This window comes from Callorhinus ursinus, unplaced genomic scaffold (genome assembly GCF_003265705.2).
Source record: "Callorhinus ursinus isolate GAN/ISIS: 27379988/994484 unplaced genomic scaffold, GSC_fseal_2.0 scaffold20, whole genome shotgun sequence".
Taxonomy (NCBI): Eukaryota; Metazoa; Chordata; class Mammalia; order Carnivora; family Otariidae; genus Callorhinus; species Callorhinus ursinus.
In genome coordinates, this window is record NW_027397082.1 from 26153183 (window position 1) to 26175586 (window position 22404).

The 22404-nt window shown below is 36.6% G+C and overlaps 1 protein-coding gene and 1 long non-coding RNA gene across 2 annotated transcripts in view; one reads left to right on the top strand and one right to left on the bottom strand.

Moving 5' to 3' along the window:
* Window positions 1-22404, top strand: part of LOC141374660 (uncharacterized) — a 53422-nt gene that overhangs the window by 16016 nt on the left and 15002 nt on the right. The window lies entirely within an intron of this gene.
* MARCHF5 (membrane associated ring-CH-type finger 5) overlaps window positions 1924-22404 on the bottom strand; it is a 54127-nt gene continuing 33646 nt past the window's right edge. Inside the window, exons 3-6 of the mRNA XM_025881153.2 lie at window positions 16123-16253; window positions 10846-11029; window positions 10551-10717; window positions 1924-9771 (exon numbers count right to left, since the gene is read on the bottom strand). Coding sequence (XP_025736938.1) covers window positions 9655-9771; window positions 10551-10717; window positions 10846-11029; window positions 16123-16253 — 599 coding nt within the window. The 3' untranslated portion in view covers window positions 1924-9654. The remainder of the gene's footprint in view (window positions 9772-10550; window positions 10718-10845; window positions 11030-16122; window positions 16254-22404) is intronic.

Below are 22404 nucleotides of genomic sequence, written 5' to 3' on the forward strand. Positions count from 1 at the left end.
GTCCAGTTTCATTCTTTTGCATGTGGCTGTCCAGTTTTCCCAACACCATTTGTTGAAGAGACTGTCTTTTCCTCATTGCATATTCTTGCCTCCTTTGTTGAAGATTAATTGACCATATAATTATGGGTTTATTTCTGGGCTCTCTGTTCTGTTCTATTGATCTGTGTCTATTTGTGTGCAGGTGCCATACTGTTTTACTTTAGCTTTGTAGTACATCTTGAAATCTGGGATTGTGATACCTCTAGTTTTATTCTTTTTCAAGATTTCTTTGGCTATTTGGGGTCTTTTATGGTTCCATTCAAATTTTAGGATTATTTGTTCTAGTTCTGTGGAAAATGATGTTTGTATTTTGATAGGGATTGCATTGAATGTGTAGATTGCTTTCGATAGTATAGACATTTTAACAGTATTTGTTCTTCCAATCCATGAACATAGACTATCTTTCCATTTGTGTCCTCTTTAATTTCTTTCATTGGTATTTTATAGTTTTCAAAGTACAGGTCTTTCACCTCTTTGGTTAAGTTAATCCTAGGTATTTTATTATTTTTGGTGCAATTGTAAATGGGACTATTCTCTTAATTTCTCTTTCTGCTACTTCATTATTAGCATATAGAAATGCAATGGATTTGGGTGCCTGGGTGGCTCAGTTGCTTAGGTGTCTGCCTTCAGCTCAGGTCATGATCCCAGGGTCCTGGGATCGAGTTTCGTGTAGGGCTCCCTGCTCAGTGGAGGGTCTTCTTCTCCCCCTACCCTCCCCCCACTTATGCCCTCCACCTCTCAATCTCTCTCTCTCTCACAAAAATAAAATCTTAAAAAAAAAATGCAATGGATTTGATTTTGTATCCTGCAAACTTGCTGATCCATTTATCATTTCTAGTTTTTTTGGTGGGATTTTTAGGGTTTTCCATCTATAGTATCATGTTATCTGCAAATAATTAAAGTTTTACTTCTTCCTTACCAATTTGGATGCTGTTTATTTCTTTTTCTTGTCTGATTGCTTTGGCTAGGACTTCCAGTACTGCATTGAATAAAAATGGTAAGAGTGGACATCCTTGTCTTTTTTTTAAGATTTTATTTATTTATCTGACAGAGAGAGACAAAGCAAGAGAGGGAACACAAGCAGGGGGACTAGGAGAGGGAGAAGCAGATTTCCCACAGAGCAGGGACCCTGATGTGGGGCTCTATCCCAGGACCCTGGGATCATGACCTGAGCTGAAGGCAGACGCCCAACGACTGAGCCACCCAGGTGCCCCTGGACATCCTTGTCTTGTTCCTGATCTTAGGGGATAGCTCTCAGTTTTTCCCCATTGAGTATGATGTTAGCTGTGGGTTTTTCATATTTGACCTTTATTATGTTGAGGTATGTTCTATCTAAATATACTTTGTTGAGGGTTTTTATCATAAATGGTATTTCTTGGGACACCTGGGTGGCTCAGTTGGTTAAGTGTCTGCCTTTGGCTGAGGTCATGATCTCCGGGTCCTAGGATCCAGTCCCACATTGGGCTCCTTGCTTGGCAGGGAGCTTGCTTCCCCCTCTGCCTGCTGCTCCCCCTGCTGTGCTCTCTCTCCCTCTCTCTGACAAATGAAGAAATAAAATCTTTAAAAAAATAAAAATAAAAAATAAATGGTATTTCTTGTCTTTTTGGTAATAGCCATTCTCAGGGGTGAGAGGTGATTATTTCATTGTGGTTTTGATTTCCATTTCCCTGATTGTTAGTGATGTTGATCATCTTTTCATGTGCCTTATGATTTCTTAAATTTTTTTATGCTGTGACCTTATTAAAAATACAGTTTTGGGGGTGCCTGGTTGGCTCAGTCAGTGGAGCATGTGACTTAGGGTTGTGGGTTTTAGTCCCATATTGGGAATAGAGATTACTTGAAAAGAAAAATCTTTAAAAAAATACAATTCAAAAATAAATACAATTCTGTTTTCGGGTAGTATTAAAATTTTTTATATTAATAGATTTTATTTTTTAAGAACAGTTTTAGATTTACAGAAAAATTGAGCAGGTAGTACAAAACAGTTTTGCCCCCCACCACTTAGTTTCCCTTATCATTAAGAGTTTACATTAGTTTGTTACATTTGTTACAGTGAATGAAACAATATTGATACATAATTGTTAACTAAAATCTGCAGTTTACATTAAGGTTCTTTGTGTTACACAATTCTATGGATTTTGACAAACGCATAATGTCATGTATTTACCATTAACATAATTAATATGTTAATTTCCATTATTATATAGCATATTTTCACGGCCCCAAAATTCCTGTACTTCACATATTTGTTAGCCTTATCCTCTACTTCCTGCTCCAACCCCTGGTAAACAGCTGATTTTTAAATCTTGTTTCTGTAGTTTTGCCTTTTCCAGAATGCTATATAGTTGAACTCATACAGCTTATCAAGACTGGTTTTTTTTTTTTTTAATAACAATATGCATTTAGCTTTCCTCCATGTCTTTTTTTGTGGCTTTATAGCTCATTTTTCTCTCCTTGCTGAATAATAATCCACCACAGTTTATCCATTAAATTTGAAGGACATCTTGGCTGCTTCTATTTTTTGACAAATATGAATAAGCTGCTATAAACACTTGTACGCAGGTTTTTGTGTGAATCTAAGTTTTCAATTGACTTGGGTAAATATCTGTGACTGTGACTGTTGGAGGACATGGGAAGACTGTTGAGCTTTCTAAGAAACTACCTAACCTCCCAAGTGACTGTATCATTTTGCATTTCTACCAGAATAAATGAAAGTTCTTCTTGTTCTACATTATTTACCAGCATTTGATAATTGTCAGGATTTGGGGTTTTAGCTAATCTAAAGCTGTGCAGTGATATCTCATTGCTATTTTAATTTGCAATTCCCTAATGATATATGCTGCTGAGCATCTTTTCATATTTTTTTTTCTTTGCCATCTGTAGGTCTTTTTTAGTGAGGGGTATGTTCAGATCTTTTGCCCAGCTTTTTTTTTTTTAATCATTGAGTTTTAAGAGTTATCTGTGTATTTTGGATACAAGTCCTTTATCAGATATGTGTCTCAGATAGAAAAAATATTTTCTCCCATTTGTTGTGTTTAAATGGTTAAGATTTTCATGCTTAAATTTTTGTTCCATCTTAAGTTTATTTTGGTAAAGGGAATTTCCAGATGGCTACCAATTGCTCCAAGACTATATCCTGATTAATCCATCTTTGTTTTCACTGACTTAAATGCTACTTTTTCATATACAAAATACCCATTTATTTTTGGGTCTATTTTAGAACTGCTACTCTTTCCAGTGTTTCGTTCATTTATATGACAGTACCTCAGGTTTAAAGTTTCCCCCCTTTCAATATATTTGAGTATATGATGCTAGTACATCAATAGCACTCTACTTTTTCAGAATTTTCTTCAAGACACTGTCTACGCCTCTTTCTTCCCACCTGTCAGGTTCATATTTATCTTCCAAGATCCACCTTTAAGAAGCTCTACTCCCTTGCTACCTCTGTACCTCTTCTGTCATTACACTTAAAAAAAAAAAAAAGACAAAACACTTTTCACGCTGTATTGGGATTTATGTTTTCCTTCCTGTCCTCTCTACTAAAAGTGTGAGTTCTATGAGGGTAGAGGAAATGTAACCCTGGGTAATTTACTTAAAAAAACCCAAAACAGGGTGCCTCAGTTGCCTCATTTGTAGTATACTATAACTTATAAAAACTATGTGTGGGTTGTTAAGAGGATTAAATGAGTTAATAGTCATATCTGGATAAGTACCTGGCATATAGTAAGCATGCAATAAATAATTGGATATTATAAATTATTAGTATTATGAATTCTGAATTTTCATGCCTAGCATACTATCAGATAGATACTAAGTTCTCAAGAAATGTTGACTCAACAAAATGAATGAATGAATGCATAAATACATGAATAAGTAATAAACCTTTAAGATATGTTATTTCCTTGCTTTGATAAGTCCTGATATCCATTTTTATGGGTTGGATAGCGTTGTCTCAAAACCCACTCATTGTGTACATTGCTGGGCAAAACTAGTTGTAAAATGTTTTGTCAAAAACTAATCTTATGGGAAGCAAAATCAGTTCAATAGCACTTACTGAATAACTACTGGAAGATCCACTTGAGGGAGATGCAATATTATTTCTCAAAAGGCAATCACATCAGTCTTTAGAAAGGAGAAAGTATTGTCATAGAATTCAAATACTGCTAGCTTCAAGAGATACAAATTCCCCTTTGATTTTCAGTACTGTCCTCAGTGGGGAAATTTAATTCTTACTTACTTTAAAAATAATGTATCTACATAGTTAGGAGAAAAGTATAAAAGGTAACAGTAAGGAGTATCCCTCCTATACCAACCTGCATCTCCCCAGTTCTCAAACCTCCTGTAGACAACTAGTTTCCTTGTGTGTCCTTCCAAAGATTTTTAAGGCATAAACAAATGTTTATTTAATTTTCCCATCCCCTATTTTCCACTAGGGGTAACATGCTATAAGCACTGTTCTACATCTTGAGGTTTTTTTTTTTTTTTTAATAATATACATTAGAAATATTTTCACATCAGTAGGTAAACAGCTTCATTCTTTTTTATAGCTTGTAGTTTTGTTATGGATGTACCACACTTTATTTAACCAAATCCATACTTAAGACATTTGAGTCCAATATACTGTGACAACAAGTAACTTGGTAGATAGGTTGCTGTACTTAAGTGCAAGTATATCTTAAGATAAATTCCTGGGACTGGAGCTGCTGGGTCAATGGGTACATGCATTTGTAATCTTAATAGATACTGATTGCCTTCCATACCAATTTATACCCTAACCCAAATATATGCAAATGGACCATTTATCATCCTGGATGTTATGCTGTTAAGTCACTTAGGGCCCTTCCTGTGAATCAAGTATATCAGGGTTAGGTTTCCTTGTGGTAGGGGTGGGGTGGGGTGTTAAGAGATTATTAGGAGGGGTCACAAAGAGGGGCGCTGGTTACCCTGCCAACTTACTCAGTTGTAAATCCACCCTTCTTTGTCCAACTTTGTGACACTGAACTGGATCCTGTAAACATTTTTCCTTTGGAACATTAGGCTTTTTCAACAGAAGGCACAGGAGTGACACCACAAGGCTATCGTGTCAGGAAGACACCTTCCTTCCAGATTCTAGCCTCCATTATGACCTTTTAAGCACTGGAGCTCAGCAGCCTAGACACGTCTATCTAGTTGCATCCTCAGGCCTCTCTCTCCCGACCAGCTCAGCTTCTACACACCAGCTCCAGCCTGCCCTGTGGCAAATTTCTCTGCCACCCCTTGACACAAGTGCTATGGTAGCTGCACCCTTTTCAAAAGTGTCTGAATCTCAGCCTTTTAGGGAAAGAGACCTTTAAAGTCCTAGTTCCCTTAATGTCTACCCTCCTTCAGCCTAGTAGGAGTAGCTGCTTTTTTGCCCCTACTTTTCATTAGTCTTCTCCTTTTATCATTTACTTCCTACCAGCTAACAATTTCTTTTATTTTCCTTGTTCAAATAGCTGATTTGTATCTCCTGAATGGACCCTTACTGATAATGATATATGTGATCATTTTGCAAAACTTGATTGACTTATACTTAAAAATTATGTACTTTTGCAGGTCTTATTTTTGGTGTACAATTATCTGAATTGATAAATACACTGATAAATGTGTATTATTAAAAAATCATGAACAACCTCTTAGTTCCTGTTATAGATTGTTTCTTGCCAATTTTAAACTAGAGAGTCCATATTTAAACAGGGCACATCTTCTAAGTGTTCAAAGTATTTCACAGTTTAATTTTAAAGTGTACTCTTAAGAATAAATATTTCAGAGCAGGCTTATTCCCCATTTTACTCCAGGACTTGGCAGTGTCTGGCTCATACAGGTGCTCAACAAACACCTGGTGAAGTATAGTATATATTGCTGACATATAGTAACCTTAGCAGGCGGTTATCAGTAAAAGGCTTAATCTGCACAGGTTGACCAGAATGATAGCCTAACCTCTGTTGCATGTCCAAAGCTTCTACAGCCATTCAGCTGCAAACTCTCTCTTCCCTTTGCTCAGAATCTTTGTTCCAGGAAGGCAGTTAAATAAGACATTTTATCGCTCTACCATTTCTTGTGGGTGTATAGGGTGGCAGGTAGCAGAGAAGAGGCAACCCTGAGATCCCAGGGGACCAAAGGAAGGCTATGGGCAAACAAATGTCTACTTAAATTGGCACAGATTTAGTTTTTCTGTATATCAAACTGTTGTAGAATGTTTCCTCACTTAATTCTCATAACAACCAGGGGAGATAGGTTTTATAATCTTCATTTTATTGATGAGGAAACTAAGGGTCTGAGAGATAAAGTAACTTGCCCTATAAATATCAGAATATGCATCTAGGACTGTCTGACTCTATGCCACTTCTCTGCTAGTCTCTCAGATGGGGGTAATGAAATAAACTAGAAAAAATACAATTCCCATGGATGGGTCTTTATTTGATGTACTCATTCTAGAAGATTCTAATCTTCAGAAACTTAAGTTCTTTGTACCTCAGAGGAAGCAACTTTTTTAATGTGTTCCTAACCTACGTGAACATACTTTAAGATACCCTGTAGCATGAGACCACCCACAGATCTTGTCTGTGGTTATCTACTCATAGTCAGTCCAAGTGGCTGAGGGGGTATACATTTTAAAAATCAGAATGTAGTTGGAATTTAGGCCAGCCTGCTTGTATTAAGACAATTTCTCTTTAGTTTTTTCTTTAAATTTCAGATTTTTACTAAAAGAAAATTCTCACTAGTATCTTGATAACTAGGATTTTAAAAAACTAACAAATTACGTTTTGGGAGTTGTTCAACAGACAAAGTACACCTAGAGAACATAAAAATTCTTTATTTAACCTAATCCAGCCAGTATTGAGATAGTCTGCTATATTAAAAACAAGACGTTTAAAAAAATTACAGCACAGTTAGCAAGGCAGTGACTAATTAAGTCACTAAGTTTAATTTTATATTCTTCACAGTCATTTGATAATCATGTAATGATGAACAATATTTTCAGCCACTTTGGAGATAAGTTAACTTCTGCAAAGGAGAGAATTCTACTAGTTGTCACTGAATTTTATAAAAGAGGTTTAAAACATTAAATTTTATAGAAATAACACAGTAAAGCAATGTGAAAATAAACTGGAAAACACAAAATATACCCACCAATCCCAAAAGTCTACACCATCCCTTTAATCTGTCCCCTAACACCATTCTCTTACCTCTTCGTTCCCTTTTCCTAGAGCACGAACAGACTAACAATTAAGAAACAGCTACTGCTTTATAGGGGCTGTCTCAAGCCTAAAGTGCCTCTGTTCCTGTAATTTCTGTTAATCCTAGAAATGGTCTTCCGAAATAGAAGTATTACTTGCATTTCAGAGATGACAACTGTAGCTGACAGAAAGCCACTTGGTCAGGTCATACATCCAGTTATTAAAAGCAGAATCAGGATTGGAACCCAGGTCCGTCAACTTTAGCCCATGCTCTTTTGTTGTTCATGGTGGTACGGGCCACCTTTCTAAAGACTGGTACACAGTACTTTCTGAGCTAAGGTTTTTTAGATTTAAAAGTGTTCAATTCCACGGCTAGAGGACAATCTGGTTCCCAGGCACTTGCAATTCCTTCCCCACAGCCCTAGAAACCCCTCCCTGCTGCCCCCAAAGGATTAGAGTGGTTTCCCTGGCCCTCATGAGCCCTGATGCCAATAGATGCAAGCAGCTACTCCCCCCACCTTGGGCATCAAAGTAGTAACTAGGGAATGGTGTGCTTGTATAATTTTACTAAAAGTTGCCTAAAAGCTGTTCTATATAACAAAATTATGCAAGAAATAGCTACTATGTCTTTTTATATTGAAAATTAAAGAAAAGCCAATATATTTTATAATTACAGCTATATAATCTAAGTTATTTTTATATATAATCATAGATTTTATATTTCCCCTTCAGAACCGTAGCAGTGTTCTTAATAAGGCTCACTGTCAAATATTCCCTTCCTCCCAAAATAATTACAACTCTGAATGTTCAACAGCCATTAACATAAACTTTATAACAGAATTAAGACATTCATACTATAGAAAGGTACCAGTCTTAAATTACTAAAGTTAACATACATTATTGCAATCTGACATAGCTCAATCTAATTTGCTACACTCCTAAAGAGAAGTGGCCATTTATCAGTAAGGGAAACGTTTATTATTGTCATGCATTAGATACTGTGAACAAGAAAATAAATAGGGTTTTTGGAACTTTTAAAAATTTAACTTTAATGAAAATAACTGTGAAACCATTCAGATAGCTGAACAACATTAAAAGGGCCACTATTAAAAATGGCTTAAAATAAATAATTGCTTTTTAAAAATGAACATAAAACTAGTTAAACAGTGATTAAGGTGCTAGCCTCATCAATATGACAAGCAATTAAAATCTAAAAACATTAGTACTGGTTTTAATTATAGATTGACTTAAGCCAAAAACCTCATTGTTTACTCAAGACTTCTTGTATTCATAATTATCTCCTCACTGACTGGTATAGAAACAAAGAGCTCAAGGCCTCACCTTGGTTTACTCACTGCTGGTTTTCTATCTGTTGAAACTAGACGGCAAACTGCATAAAAGCAGGAACCAAGTCTGTCGTGTTCACCACTGTATCCCACAGCACTTTGTATAATGCCTGGGCAAATAGGAGGTGATCAACAAATACCTGAATAACTGAATCAATGAAAGAGAAGAGTAAAATAACTTTATTGATTTTTTTTGCAAATCTTTCTCTGTGCTCAAACTACTAGAAACTGGCAGCTCTAATTTCTAGAAATATGGATTTAAAAACCTTACTCCAGTGATTGAAGGTCCTGATGACTCTCTCCTGCTCTCTCTTACACTCTTACACACACACACACACACACACACACACACACACACACACACACAGTAATTAAGACTGCATGAGTCAAAATTACATTATGAACTATGAGATGTCAACATTATATAAATAAAATTTAATAGTGAAAAAGTGATTTGGAAGCCCTGTGAATTTTTATCCTACACATTTTGGAGGATGTCACATGGGTTAAGAAAAACACAACAAAATCGCATTTGTTCAGATAATCATTTGAATGTTTACATACATTTTTGGTTTGTTTTTTTTATAACTAATTTACATTTCCTCATATTAACATATATTCCTGTTCAGCATGTAATCAAATTATGCCAGTGAGAAAAATCCTCATAGTACCTTCATTGAGTTGCTGATTCTATGAAAACACTGAACATGAACATGTACAAAAGAGGCATTTGAATAAAACAGCATGTGCATTTTTAAATATTTGCACAGTTTGATCTTTACATTTCTATCTGGAGAAAATATGAACAAAACCCAGGTTTACCATGCTAAATAATGGTTCAGATGACTGCCATAAAAGAAGTACATACAAAACAATGAAAACAAATCACAACCTTAGGTTCCATGATTACTGAGAGGATTTCCCCTGCCCTAAGTGCTTTATTATATTTCTTAAAAATATGAGCAGCAGCTTATCATAAGTCTCCACTACTGTGCATTAATGATGGAATCAGAACAACACAACAGATTCATAAGGATGAGAGGACTGCAGAACAACTAGAAGTCACAGTTTTATGCTTCTTCTTGCTCTGGATAATTTAGAATTTTGCGGTGTGCCTGACGTAAATATTGCTGTTGTTTGAAGTAAACCTTGAATGCTCCTTTTATGGCAACAAAAGCAATTCCACCCTAAAATAAAAAGGAAAATTAGCTTTTTATAATGCAGATTTAGAGAAACGTAATAATAAAAATAATTTTACTTAGCTCACAAAAGATGCAGCCATTGCTGCTAATTCAGATGAATGCAAAAGAAACAGTTCTTTTTTCTACCAGGGGGTGAGACAGGCAGAGACACTACACCTAAAAGAGACACCTTCCCTGTTCTATTGAGTAATCTCTCCACTTAGCTCTATGTCCAGTCTGATACACCAGGGGGAAGGCCTGGACACATGTGCAGGCTGACATCAGATAGGGGAAGTGAGAAGAATAATGACATCAACACAAGGGTTGACTATGTGCTAGCACTTCAAATGAATTGTCTCATTTAATCCTCCCAGTAATCCTGATGTAGCTACCAATAAGATCTGTATTTTACAGGCACAGAGAAGTCAAGACATTTGATTTCATCAAAGCAATTTCTGTGATAGGATATGAATCAGGCAGTCTGGCCCTAGAGCAGAAGCTCTTCACCATAATCTTGTTGGCAAGAGGGACGGGTGGAAAATTCATGCCTATTCTAGGAGAGAAATCACCCACAGCATTGTTCCGGAAGGCCAGGAGTGAGGTACTGGGTCCTCCCCTCTTTCTTGCTATTGGATAACCAGTGGGGATCAAACAGAACCTTAAGGCCCAGCAGCCACAGAATGAATATTTATATAGCCCCACTGGGGTTCTTTTTGAATAAATATACAGTTCGTTCTCTTTTGTATAGTCACTTGAAAAAAAAAGTAATATTAAAACCATCTTACCAAGATTGTCCTTTGTAAATTAGAGTTAACACTACTGAACATCAGTTTACCAACTATGGTCGCAATGGTAGGAAAGACAAGGGCTCCACACAAAATTCGGGTGGCAGAGACGTGGTCTGCTAAAGGGTTAGCCTCAGCTGGGACGCGAGGAACAGGACAACCAATGCCTGGAGAAAACGAAAACGCAGGGTGTTCGTGCGAGCACATCAGTCACCGGGTGTCTATGCAGCCCGGGACTCGTCCACAGAGTTAATTTGGTGTGCTCATGATAGCCACAGCTTTTCCAGGGACTTACCTGGAAATATACTGTTCAAAATTTGGAGTTTATTGGAGTATTTGCGCCATAGTCTAAGCACGTAGTCCTCCCAGCGTATCATCTTGCCTAGTATCAGCATGACAGGGATAGTAGGAAGTCCGATTAGAAGGAATAAAGGGTCAGCTCTTTCCATAACATCCAGACCTTCCTTATGGCCCACAACCTGTGAAACAGACAGCATTGCTAGAATCATTTCCTTATCTGATGAAGGGTTGCGTGCACGAACTGAACTCATGTTAGAGGAAATGCTAAATTTCAAAAGAATACAGAAGCGTTGGTGGTATAGTGGTGAGCATAGCTGCCTTCCAAAAGAATACAGAAAAAAAAAGTTTTAAAAATAAGCTGGAAAGCTATCAGTCCTGACTTGAAGTGTCTCTCATTCAGGGGAAGAAAAGCTCCTAAGCTATTTCATATTATTCTGGAATAAAAGCCTTAGAAATGATTGACCCACAGTGATTACAATTCAGCAGAGGGAGGGACTTCTGGTTCCTTAATTCCTCTGATTTGATTTGATTAGACTGGACTCCAATCTTAAGTCCTACTTGTGCTCCGGCAGAGTCTCTTCTCCTGCTCTTCCTACTGGGGTGTGCACAGCCAGCCAAGGGCAGGACCAGCCTTCAGGAGATAGCCCGAAAGCTCACTTCTCTGGTTCTTTCTCCATACTCAGTTGCGTCTGGGATAGAGTGATTTTTCTGGCTGGCTAAATGCCTGTTCTACAGACCTAACTCAGCTACAATGCAATTCCAAGGTCTACTGTAGTAGTTTTTGCTATAGGTTCCAGTCATTTTTCCAGTCCAGGAACCCTAGGGTGTCCTATCAATGGGGTATAATGAAGCTAAAACAACCTTCCCTTCTTATTTGGGTCTTAGGGCTATTTCTCAATTGGATTAGATCCCAGAGGGCAAGAAGGACATGATTAATTCTTATTTGTGAATCTCCGTACTTCCCCTCCCAGGAAAATCCTTTTTACTCAATCAATCTTGGTCTTACGCTTCTCTCAACATCTCCATTTTATTGGTGAGTTTCTTACTTTTAACTACAGATTTTCCCTGAAAATTCTCTTTCAAAGGTCTCAAATGATCTTCCCTTTAGCCAAAGTCTCAAATGCTTCCAAATTAAACCTATTTCTCTGAGTCATCATTCTTGGCAGTTATGACAGGAAAAGGAGACTATTTCCAAATCTTGGGCTTATACCCCCACCCAGGTATCAATCACACTGTGAGGACAGCTTGCTAGGAGGATACTACTATAAAGACTCCATATAGTTTTTCTGATCACACTTGAGGAGTAAATCAGGAAGAAAGGATTGGGAAGAACCTTGTCTATCTTTGATAGGTAGGAGGTGAAAGGAAGGGCAGGCAAGGAGGAAAGGGAAGAAAGAAGGTAGGGAAAACTAAAAGTTGCCAGGGACCCTGAGGAAAACAAGCTCATGAAAAAGTGGGTTTTTTTAAAAAAAATGAGATGCTCTTTATGTCAACTACCATAGCAGATTTTTTTTAGGGGGACTACTATAAGATGTGAAATGAGGTAAAGCTGAGAATGGTCAGAGCAAACTGAAATTCTAGACAACACACTCAATCCAGGTAAAAATATTTTATAACTATGTGGGGAGAGCCAAAATGATGCTTTTAAAATCTGAGCTAGGGATATAGTCCAAGCTTGTACTTCATTAACGTCCCTAAATACAATGTAATATTAAAGGGCGGGAGGCTAACCTCTTCCAAGTGGCCAAAAACCATGGTACAGGTACCTGATATTCTTCTGTGTCTCCACAGAGAAACCCGACACCTTGTATGTGAAGGATAATTGTTCTGAGTTGCCCTTAAGTGAAAGAGTCTGGTTCACAAACAGTTGACCCTTGAACAACACGGGTTTGAACTATACTGGTCCACTTATATATACACTGATAGATACTGTATACAGTACTGTTATTTTCTCTTCCTTGTGATTTCCTAATAACATCTGCTTTTCTCTAGCTTGCTTTACTATAAAAATATAGCATATGGTACACATACAAAAATGTGTGTTAGTGGACTTTACGTTATCAGTAAGGTTTCTGGTCACAGCAGGCTATTAGTAGTTAAGTTTTTGGGGAGTCAGAAGTTATCCATGGATTCTCTACTGCACGAGGGGGGGGTTATCAGTGCCCCTAACCCCCATGTTGTTCAAGGGTCCACTGTATTTCATAAACCTTAATCCCACACTAGTGGCAAAAGTGGATTAGCCCAGAGACTGTGTCTTTACCTATGCCTTTTCAGGACATTCTATTTTTATATCATTTTATTATTTTCAATATAATGATCACTTATAAAGTTACAACTAAATGTGATTTAAATATTCTTGAACTATTAGTAAATAAATTCAGAAATTTGAAAAATTCCTGTTGGGTTATACTATTCTTTTTAGAATTTGGGGTTCAGAAATATAAAGCAGAGTGATATTCAGGTAGAGACTATAGTAAGGGAAAGTTTATTCCTCATGGGTGGCAGTAAAAACCTTACAACCTGGTGTCTAAGAATGAGGAAACAAAAAAGAAAATAAATAGGACAAACAGTGAGCAAGAGACCCACTGTCCCACTTGTTATATCTAAAGTGGAGACAGATGCTTTGTACTCAAGCTGGGCTCACTATGCGTACATTCAACTGAATACTGATTATGTGCCAAACACAGGCCTAGGTGTTGGGGATAAAACGGTAAGCTAAACAGATGTCTTTTGGAGGTGAGACACAATCAAATCAAATCAAACAAGCATGCAAATATAAATGCTGCAAAGGAAACAGAATAGTACAACTGTAGTTTACCACCTGCTACTATAGTCAGACTCAAGGGCAGAAAATGAAAGCTGAATTAAGCAATGGGGCTGATTTAACTTTGGTCAATACAAATCCAGCAAATTGTGTATGATCATGTACATTCTGGTTTTATGCCCCAAGATTAAAAAGATTATTTTTAAGACTTCAATTTTGGGATGAGATTCAGGAACTACAGAATGTCTTCTGTAAGAATTTGTTATCTGTGTATAAAATAAAGTCCTAGGAACTGTAGTTTTAGATAAAGGTTTGTTTTTCTGCTTAAGAGCTAAAAGCTAGATCTTCATATCCAGGAGGTCACCAATGCTGAAAGGCTAAGAGTTTTAACTTAGGCCTGACCTTATAAAGCACTTCGTTTTAGGAACCTACTTTTAAATGGCAGAAGGAAACAGTGGTGAACTAATAGGCTTTCTTAGTCAGAATTAAGGATAATTAAGGACAGTATAAGAGTTAAGAATGGACAATGCTTATGGGGGTTATCTTTACACTAGAGGCAAAAGTGGAACTAGGCTGGACATTAAGGTCCTATTGTTCCAGGGTAAAATGTTCCCACTGTCTTTGGAGCCAGGTTTCACCTAAGGAGTCCCAGATTAGGGACAGGGGTAGGGGGGTCTTTCTTGCTGTGTGGTAGTGGACATGTAAACTCGCCAAATCTATAAACTAGGAATAATTGATAGTATTTAGGTCACAAGACTGTTACGAGGATTAAATATACCACTGCTGGAAAGGTGTTTAGCCCAGTGCTGGGGAAAAAAGTTCCTATTATGTTGTCTTTTCAGTAAAAATGTAGGCAGAAGGTCTCATTCAAATTCCTCACAATTAACAGGGATTGAAACTAAAACTGATTCATGGAGAAGTAAGTGGGAAAAGAATAGTGGAAGGACAGGTATGAGGCAGGGAGGGTGACAAAAGCCAAAGGACAGAGGTAAAAAAGTAAACAGCCTAAGGATGGGTTGGAGGAGACAGCCCAATAGGCCTCAAAGTAGAATGAAGTGAGACTGTGAACCACCCTGTGTAACAAATCAGGTTAAGGAAATGGAATCTTTTTCAAGTCAGTGGTTCTTAATCTTTACCCATTACACTCATGACAAATGATGCAATTCATTTTGCAATTCATTCTAGTGACTATATCCAGATTTTGGGGGTGTCATCAATACTTCATGAAGAAGCCTTGCAATATATGTCCCACCATGATTATTAATGAAGCAACCAGAAACGCCATTCACTATGGACCCAGCACAGACAGGTTATGTGCAATTTCTAGAATATATAGTGTGTTAACTATTACTGAGTTATTTATGAAACACCCAATCTAAGTGCTGCATTGGTAAAGCACTACTTAAGGCAGAGGAGATGGTGAGCTTGAAGTAGATGTTGAAAGTATTATTTTAGGAAGACTGATTTAGAAGGATGGACTGATAGAAGAGGATGAAATTAAGAGAAACCAATCAAGAGGCTCCTTTAGCCCACAAGTATGATGGGGGAGTGACAACAAATCAGGTGGTTAAGTCTGTGGAAAAGAAGCTACAGATACAAGACGTATAAAAATGAATATTGCTTGGATTTGGGTCAGTGGACCAATCTAGGTCTATGAAGTAGAAAGAGCTAAAGGTAATCCTAAGAATGTGGGATACAGACTGAGTAGATGGGAAAATAACAGTAGCAATCAAAGGTATAGAAAAATTATAATGGGGAATAAATTTAGGTTTCAAACTGAGGAAAAGACTAATCTGATCAATAATACTGAGTGTGAAATCACAAAAGGTCCTTTAAGAAGAGTCAAACTGTGACAGTAGGACTGGATTTGAGGACAGATTAGGGCAAAGACATAGATGTAAGCCCAAAAAGTACAGAGATGATAGCTGGAAATTTTTAAAGAAGTATAAAGAGGAGTCAAGGGTCTGGGACTAAATTTTGAAATTTAAGTCTAATAATCTTAACAGTTATTGATGGTAGCAAAAAACAGGAAGCAACTAATTGTCTAATCAACAGATTGGTTAATAAGTTGTTCTAATTCCACACATAGAATGCTATGAAGATGTCTACATACTTATATGAAAAGATCTCCAAGGTTCACTCTTTGTAAAAAGAAAAAGGGGGGGGTACATTTCTACTCTGCTTCCTTTAAGAGGAAAAAAGGTATGTGTGTGTGGGAGAACAAATTTATTTTTTCTTGCATATGCACAAAGAAAGTCTAGAAGAATATATTATATAACTAATAAGAGTGGCTATCTGGAGAAGTGAGGGGGAACCTGGGCAAATGAGCAGGAGTAAGAAGATGACTTTTCACTAGATAGTTTCTTATAATAATTTCTTATTTTTAAGCCACCAGAAGGTTATTACTTGTTCAAAAGAATAGTAATAATTTTTAAAACTCTCCTAACAGAAATCTATTTAATAGATCTTCACATAAAAATTATCATTGAACAGAGTAAAATACAGAACCTGCATCACTGTCACTGCTCCATAAGTCACAGCTGTCCAATAGATAGAGCCAACCATTATTCCCGCTGCAGCAAATGGACAAGCTTTTGAGATCAGTCTATCCGCAAGATCCAAGACGTAAACAACCGGACCTATAATAAAAAAAGAAAGTAATGTCTCAACACAAGACAGATTTTTTAAAAAATGACTTATTCAGTATTTTCCATTGATCTAAATATTTTTATGAAGTTGGATGTTCTGATGCTTTAGAGATAACTATTATAAATGTGATGGGAACCTAGATTTAAATAAATTTAGACTTTCTCAGTTGTCTGCATAAATAGCTAAGTTTTACTTCCTAAATTCTAGGAAATAGCCTCTTCAAATTTTATATCTTTATCAGTAAACCTAAGATTAAAGGCTCGAACACAGCGGCTTCTTATGAAGAAAATATATTCTCTCAATTCTTTTATTCACACTGGCTACTACAGAATGAAATGGCCATTTCAGCTTGCTCTTCCCAAACAGTTCCTTGCCCACAGTTAGATTCCTAGTACTTGGTAAAAATACCACTTCTTTGACTTCACTCATTACTTCCTTGGTGCAGTATTTGAAGGTAACCAAGGCTATTTTCTTGTAGTTATATGAAGTCAATCTATTTTACTTTGATTTTCAATATGGAATAGTTGAGCATTATTCTCTAACAAACTTTTCTTTTTTCAAGTTTGTACGTAAATTCCAGTTAGCTAACATATAATGTACTACTAGTTTCAGGAGTAGAATTTAGTCGCTCATCACTTACATATAATACCCATTTAACAAACTTCTTTTAATGATTACAACGCCAGTTTTCATGGCATTCCAACAGCTGTATGTGCCAATTATACTTCTATTATTGTATGCTTACTGTGAAATCTGGCTACTACCTTCCTTTGGAAGGTATTTAGAATAGCTATATTTGGAGGTTTTCTAATTGCTTAAGTCCAATATAATTTAGCTCCAAAATTTTCCAGAATAGTGGAAGGGTCTTAGGCCTGAATTAGAGCAAGTCCTAAAGAAGTGAGTATCTAAGTTTGGTCACAGAACTATGAAACCTTGATTTACTAATCACCATATTTGTTGAATACCCTCTACATACAAACTATTACTTGAGACATTTTCTTGGAAATGTGTAAAAATTATTACCTACCTTCTGGGGGGTTACAATCTATAGGAGGATGCCATATACAAAACTATTTTTATTGTACAAAGAAATTAACAGAGCAATATGATAAAATAATTAAAACACGTAAGAACAAGCCTCCATCTATGGAGCCCCTAATCACTGGAGCCAGTAATATCAGTAGTCACTGTATAAAGAAAGACCACACTGTGAAGTAGAAAGAACATTAGGAGGGATGATGTCAAAGGACCTATGATTTCAATTTAGTGTATTTACTAACTATGTCCTCTAATAATAGCACTTCTTGAGCGTCTACAGGATACCAGGTGCTGTGCCACAGGCATTACATGCATCATTATTCAATCTCATAATGTAGGGTTTAGTCCTTAAAATATACAAATTTGCTAGGTTAAGTTTAAAACTCCCTCAGAGGGTAAAATAAAAGTCATTTTAGTGAGTCACCAAAGATCCCTCAAATGCTGGTACTAAAAGTAAAAAACCATAGGTATATATGAAACCTCCACACTTCAACTTTCATATTCTCTACTGATAATTTTTTAATCAGAAAATTGAAGCCACAAAACAAGTCCAGACTCTCCATGGCACATGTACCCACCTACCAACATCACACCTATCTGAAGTTAATCCCTCCACTGACACACCAGATCCCATTCCCTTGCCAACTCAAAGCCACAGCTCCAGCAACCGTCTCCTACATCATTTCCTCTCTACTGGATTATTTCCATGAGACATGTCATTATTTCTTCTATCTTAAAAAAAACCCAAATTCTTCTCTTGATCCTTCTTCCCTCACTGCTCCATCTTTGCTTCCCTTATAACAAAATTCCTCAGAAGACTTAATGTTTTCACTCTCCTTCAATTCTTTCCACCAAAACTGCTCATAATGGTCACTAACAACCTAAAATTAATTAATTTAATGGTGTAATCTCAGCCTTCCTCCTATTTGGCCTAGCAGCAACATCTGACACAGATGTTCCCTTCCTCTTCCCAATATATGGTTCTTCATTACACTTCTAGGACATCACCATCTCTTGGTTTTCTCTCCATCACCAGTCATTAACTTTTCAGTCTTTCTTGGTTCCTCCTCTTCTTGACCTCAGTGAGACTCACCCTGCCAACTTCTACCTCATGATACTCCCTATTTAACTACTCTGCACTGTTTTTCTTTTTCCCAAAGCACTTACCACCTAACATACTCTAATTTACTCATTCTGTTTCTACCTACAAGAATATGGTTGGGAAACTATGGGCCACGGACCAAATCCAGCTGGCTGCTTACTTTTGTAAATAAAGTTTTGTATGGAACATGGTCACATGCAAAGCCTAAAATATTTACTCTCTGGTTTTAACAGAAAAAATCTGCTAACTTTTGAACTAGAACATAAGCTCCAAAGGGAAAAATGTTTTTGTTTTGCTTATTGATGAATCCCAAGTTCCTATGACTCTCAAATATTTGCTGAATTCTCTACTGAGGTACTTATTTAAAACTATGATATGAAAATCTCTAGGTCTTTTTCACTATTTTGCACCCAGCCCAAGTTAACTATAGGACTATTTTCTACCCAGTCAGAATAAAAATTGGTAAGGAAAGAAGGTATTTTACATGCTTCCAATGTACCTTCTTCCTCTCTCCTTTCAACAGGGTACTTAGAACTATCTACTGATGGAGTGAAGCAATATCATTACTAAAAAAAACCATCACTACCACTTTTATCTATCATGAACATGGGCAATCTAGAGATGTTTGAATTGTTTTTCTTTTCAAGATCTCAGATGGTTCTAATATAACGAGCTCAATTTCAGTTTTCTTCCTGAATCAATGGGTGTGAATTCTTTTTGTGCAAGCAAAAACAAAAAACCTGTACAGTTTTGGAAATTTTCTACTCATTCCTTGAATCATATACAAAAGATGTGCTAGATTAAATGAAGACACTGGCTGTATTTTATAGTCCCTATTTCCAGTTTTTATGAAATAGTTTTGTCTAGACTTCTGTTTTGATTTTGTCTAAACCTCTCCAGGCTCTTCCAGATAGACTAGTCCAAGAACAGTTTAATACTTAAAAGATAAGATAAATGTTTAGTAGTAAACATACCATGAGAATAAACTGCCATCCAGGGGAGGTATTTCTTAGAGCTAAAGGTTATTTAGGCAAGCTATTTAGTGAGTTAAAACAATCACTGAATTTCTCTGGATGGCAGTCCCTAAATCATACTCTTACTATTAGGAAGCTTACCATGTGCTACTATCCCATGACTTGGGGTCAAAAGAAAAATAGCAAGTTACAAGATTCTTCTTACTGTTGTATTACAGCACAAAGAATTATGGAAAGCGAGGAAAGACTAGACCTATAAAACGCCAAATCTAATGAGGAGGAGGAAGTATGAATAAGTGCACATCACACAAGTCAAATACCTAAGGGCAAAAAATGGCTTCAATATTTTAAAAAGGCATTATTGAATTTTTAATGTCTCAGTGGGGTTCACCACTTACATTTTCAATATACTATATTTACACAATGGATGGCAATTGAAGAAGCTCTGTATAAATCTAAGTTTTGAAAACCCAATAATTTAAAGGGCACTAAGGAAGCTTGCAATTAAAAGAAAATCTATTGTGAATTCTTTTGTACAATAAAGAAGCTTTTGTAAAGAAAATATACCCTAATACTCTGGGTAAATTCAAATTTTCACATTTCAGATGTGAATGACATCAAACAGTGAGCTCAGAACTACTGGGGAAACTCCTAAGTCTGTGTCTACTGAAAAAGAAGTAATCAGTTTTATCTGGCAGACACTGAGCAAGTAGATTTGTTGCAGCTGTGATTTAAATTAAAATTTATGTATGCATGGTGTTAAAGGCACATCGGGAGGATAAGAAATTAATGACTGAAGGGCAGGTAATATTTAGGGCTCAACATCTATGGGCACTGCTTACAGTAACAACCAGAATTCCTACGACCTTTCTCTGGGATAGAAAGGTATCCTTAAAAAACAAAACAAAACAAAAACCCTCTCACCAATTCTTAAGAAATAATTTCTATATGTTGCCAGAGTGCTACATTTTCTAACACAGAACACAATTTAATGAGCAAAAATAGGTGCTTCACAAGACAACCTTGTATAAGTTCCTAAGACGATAACAGCTCCAGTGAAGTTTTCTGTTAAGTGGCCAATGGTTTATAAAAGAGTTTAATAAGCAAAACAGACTGTTTGCAAAAGCTATGCAAGTTTCCAGGCTTTTTTTGGTTTGGCACTGAACTAGTTTTGATCTAGACCCAACTTTAATGCCAACCTAAGCTGAAACATCAACCCCACTTTCAGATTCAGAACCATCCAGAACCGTAATTTTGGATGTCATGATGAGTCCAACAATATAGTTCTAAGTTTCTCTCTTTGCTCCAAATCTTTTTGTTGTGTTCTATTTCTGGAATGTCCTGTCCCTACTTTAAGTCTGTATGAAAACCCAGACTTCCCAATGAAAACTAATCTAACCTGATAAGAGGTTGACTAATTGCTCTACCCCACCCTGTTCATGTCCCATGGGCTTCCTTTAAAACTATCCCACAAAATACACTTACCCCTTTGCTTGTGCATAATGTTAGTACTTTATGTTCTTGTTCAATGTTTGTTCAGTTGTCTCAATATCCTTATGTCTGTCCATGTCAGCATCATCTTAGATTGAAAATTCCCAGGGGGCAAGGGCCAAGTCTGTTTAATTCGTTTTGTACAGTGCCTAGGATAGAACCATGTACAGATAGGTGCTTAAAAAAATGCTTTTGATGATGATTGGCATCACTCTCAGGGACTCTGTAGGCCACAGCTATCTTAGCACATGGTACATGGCAGTACACTGGGGTACTTTGGCTTGTTCCGCAGGACATTAGAATATAATGGCATAGGACCTAGCTGTAGCACTCTGTGGCAAATATTTGACTCAATCCATTATTAAAAAAGGACCTTTAATGTGGGCACCTGGCTGGCTTAGTCAGTCGAGTGTATAACCCCTGATCTTGGGGTTGTGGGTTTGAGCCCCACATTAGGAGTAGAGATTACTTGAAATTAAAAAAAAAAAAAGTATATGGTTCCAAGTCAACAAATGTGGATTTTATTGAAGACATGAAATAATATCACAACAACCAACTCAAAAGTTAAAAGTATGTGGAAATCCTGATGGGACAGTAAAGAGTTTTAACTCTTTCTCTAGCACTCATCACTACTTTAAACACTAGACTTCAGAGGCCAGGTTGAAGAGCCTCAGACAAGCTTATGTAAATGTCATCTTTGATTGCTCAGCTTGTAGGTTGAGATTTTACCAATTTTATTTAAGAATAAATATTCTGCAAACTCAGGCTATAAATTACTTTGCTTAGTAACAAGAAGTTAGACATTAAATTATAAATAGAGAAGAAAGGATATATTGTTGGGCAATTTTTTAGATAATTGACCCAAAGCCCTTAAAACAAAAACAACCCTGAGGAATAAAAGATCCAGAGTCAAAGCAGATGAGTACCATTCCTCCGTGTATATATAATGTATTACCATGAACAGTAATTAAAGATCATCATAGTAATTCTTTATTACATAGTTTGTGCCAAAGGAAAGCTTAAATTTACCTCATAAGAATAGAATAGCTTATAGAATATCTGTGGGCTATAAGGTCAACTACTAAGTACCTATTAAGCACCTACTGTACACACAGCATTTTACATTAAAATAAATGTAAATAAAATTTAACACACCAGCCTCTGCCTCCAAGGAGCCTCCAATCTAGTTAAGGACAACCAATAAAATACACATTAAACAACTGAGAAACTTTTTTTTTAAAGAGGTAAGTACAAGGCTTTTTTTTTTTTTTTAATACGATTTACTTATTTGAGAGAGAGAGAGAGTGCACACCAGGGGGGAGAGGGAGAGAGAATCTTAAGCAGACTCCACGCTGAGCCCCTTGTGGGTCTCAATCCCATGACCCTGAGATCACAATCTGAGCTGAAACCGAAACCAAGAGTCAGTCACTTAACTGACTGTGCCACACAGGCACCCCAACAACTGAAAAACTTTAAGGCAAATTTAGCATACGTACAACAGTATGGTACAAACTTAACAGATACATGTTAATGAAA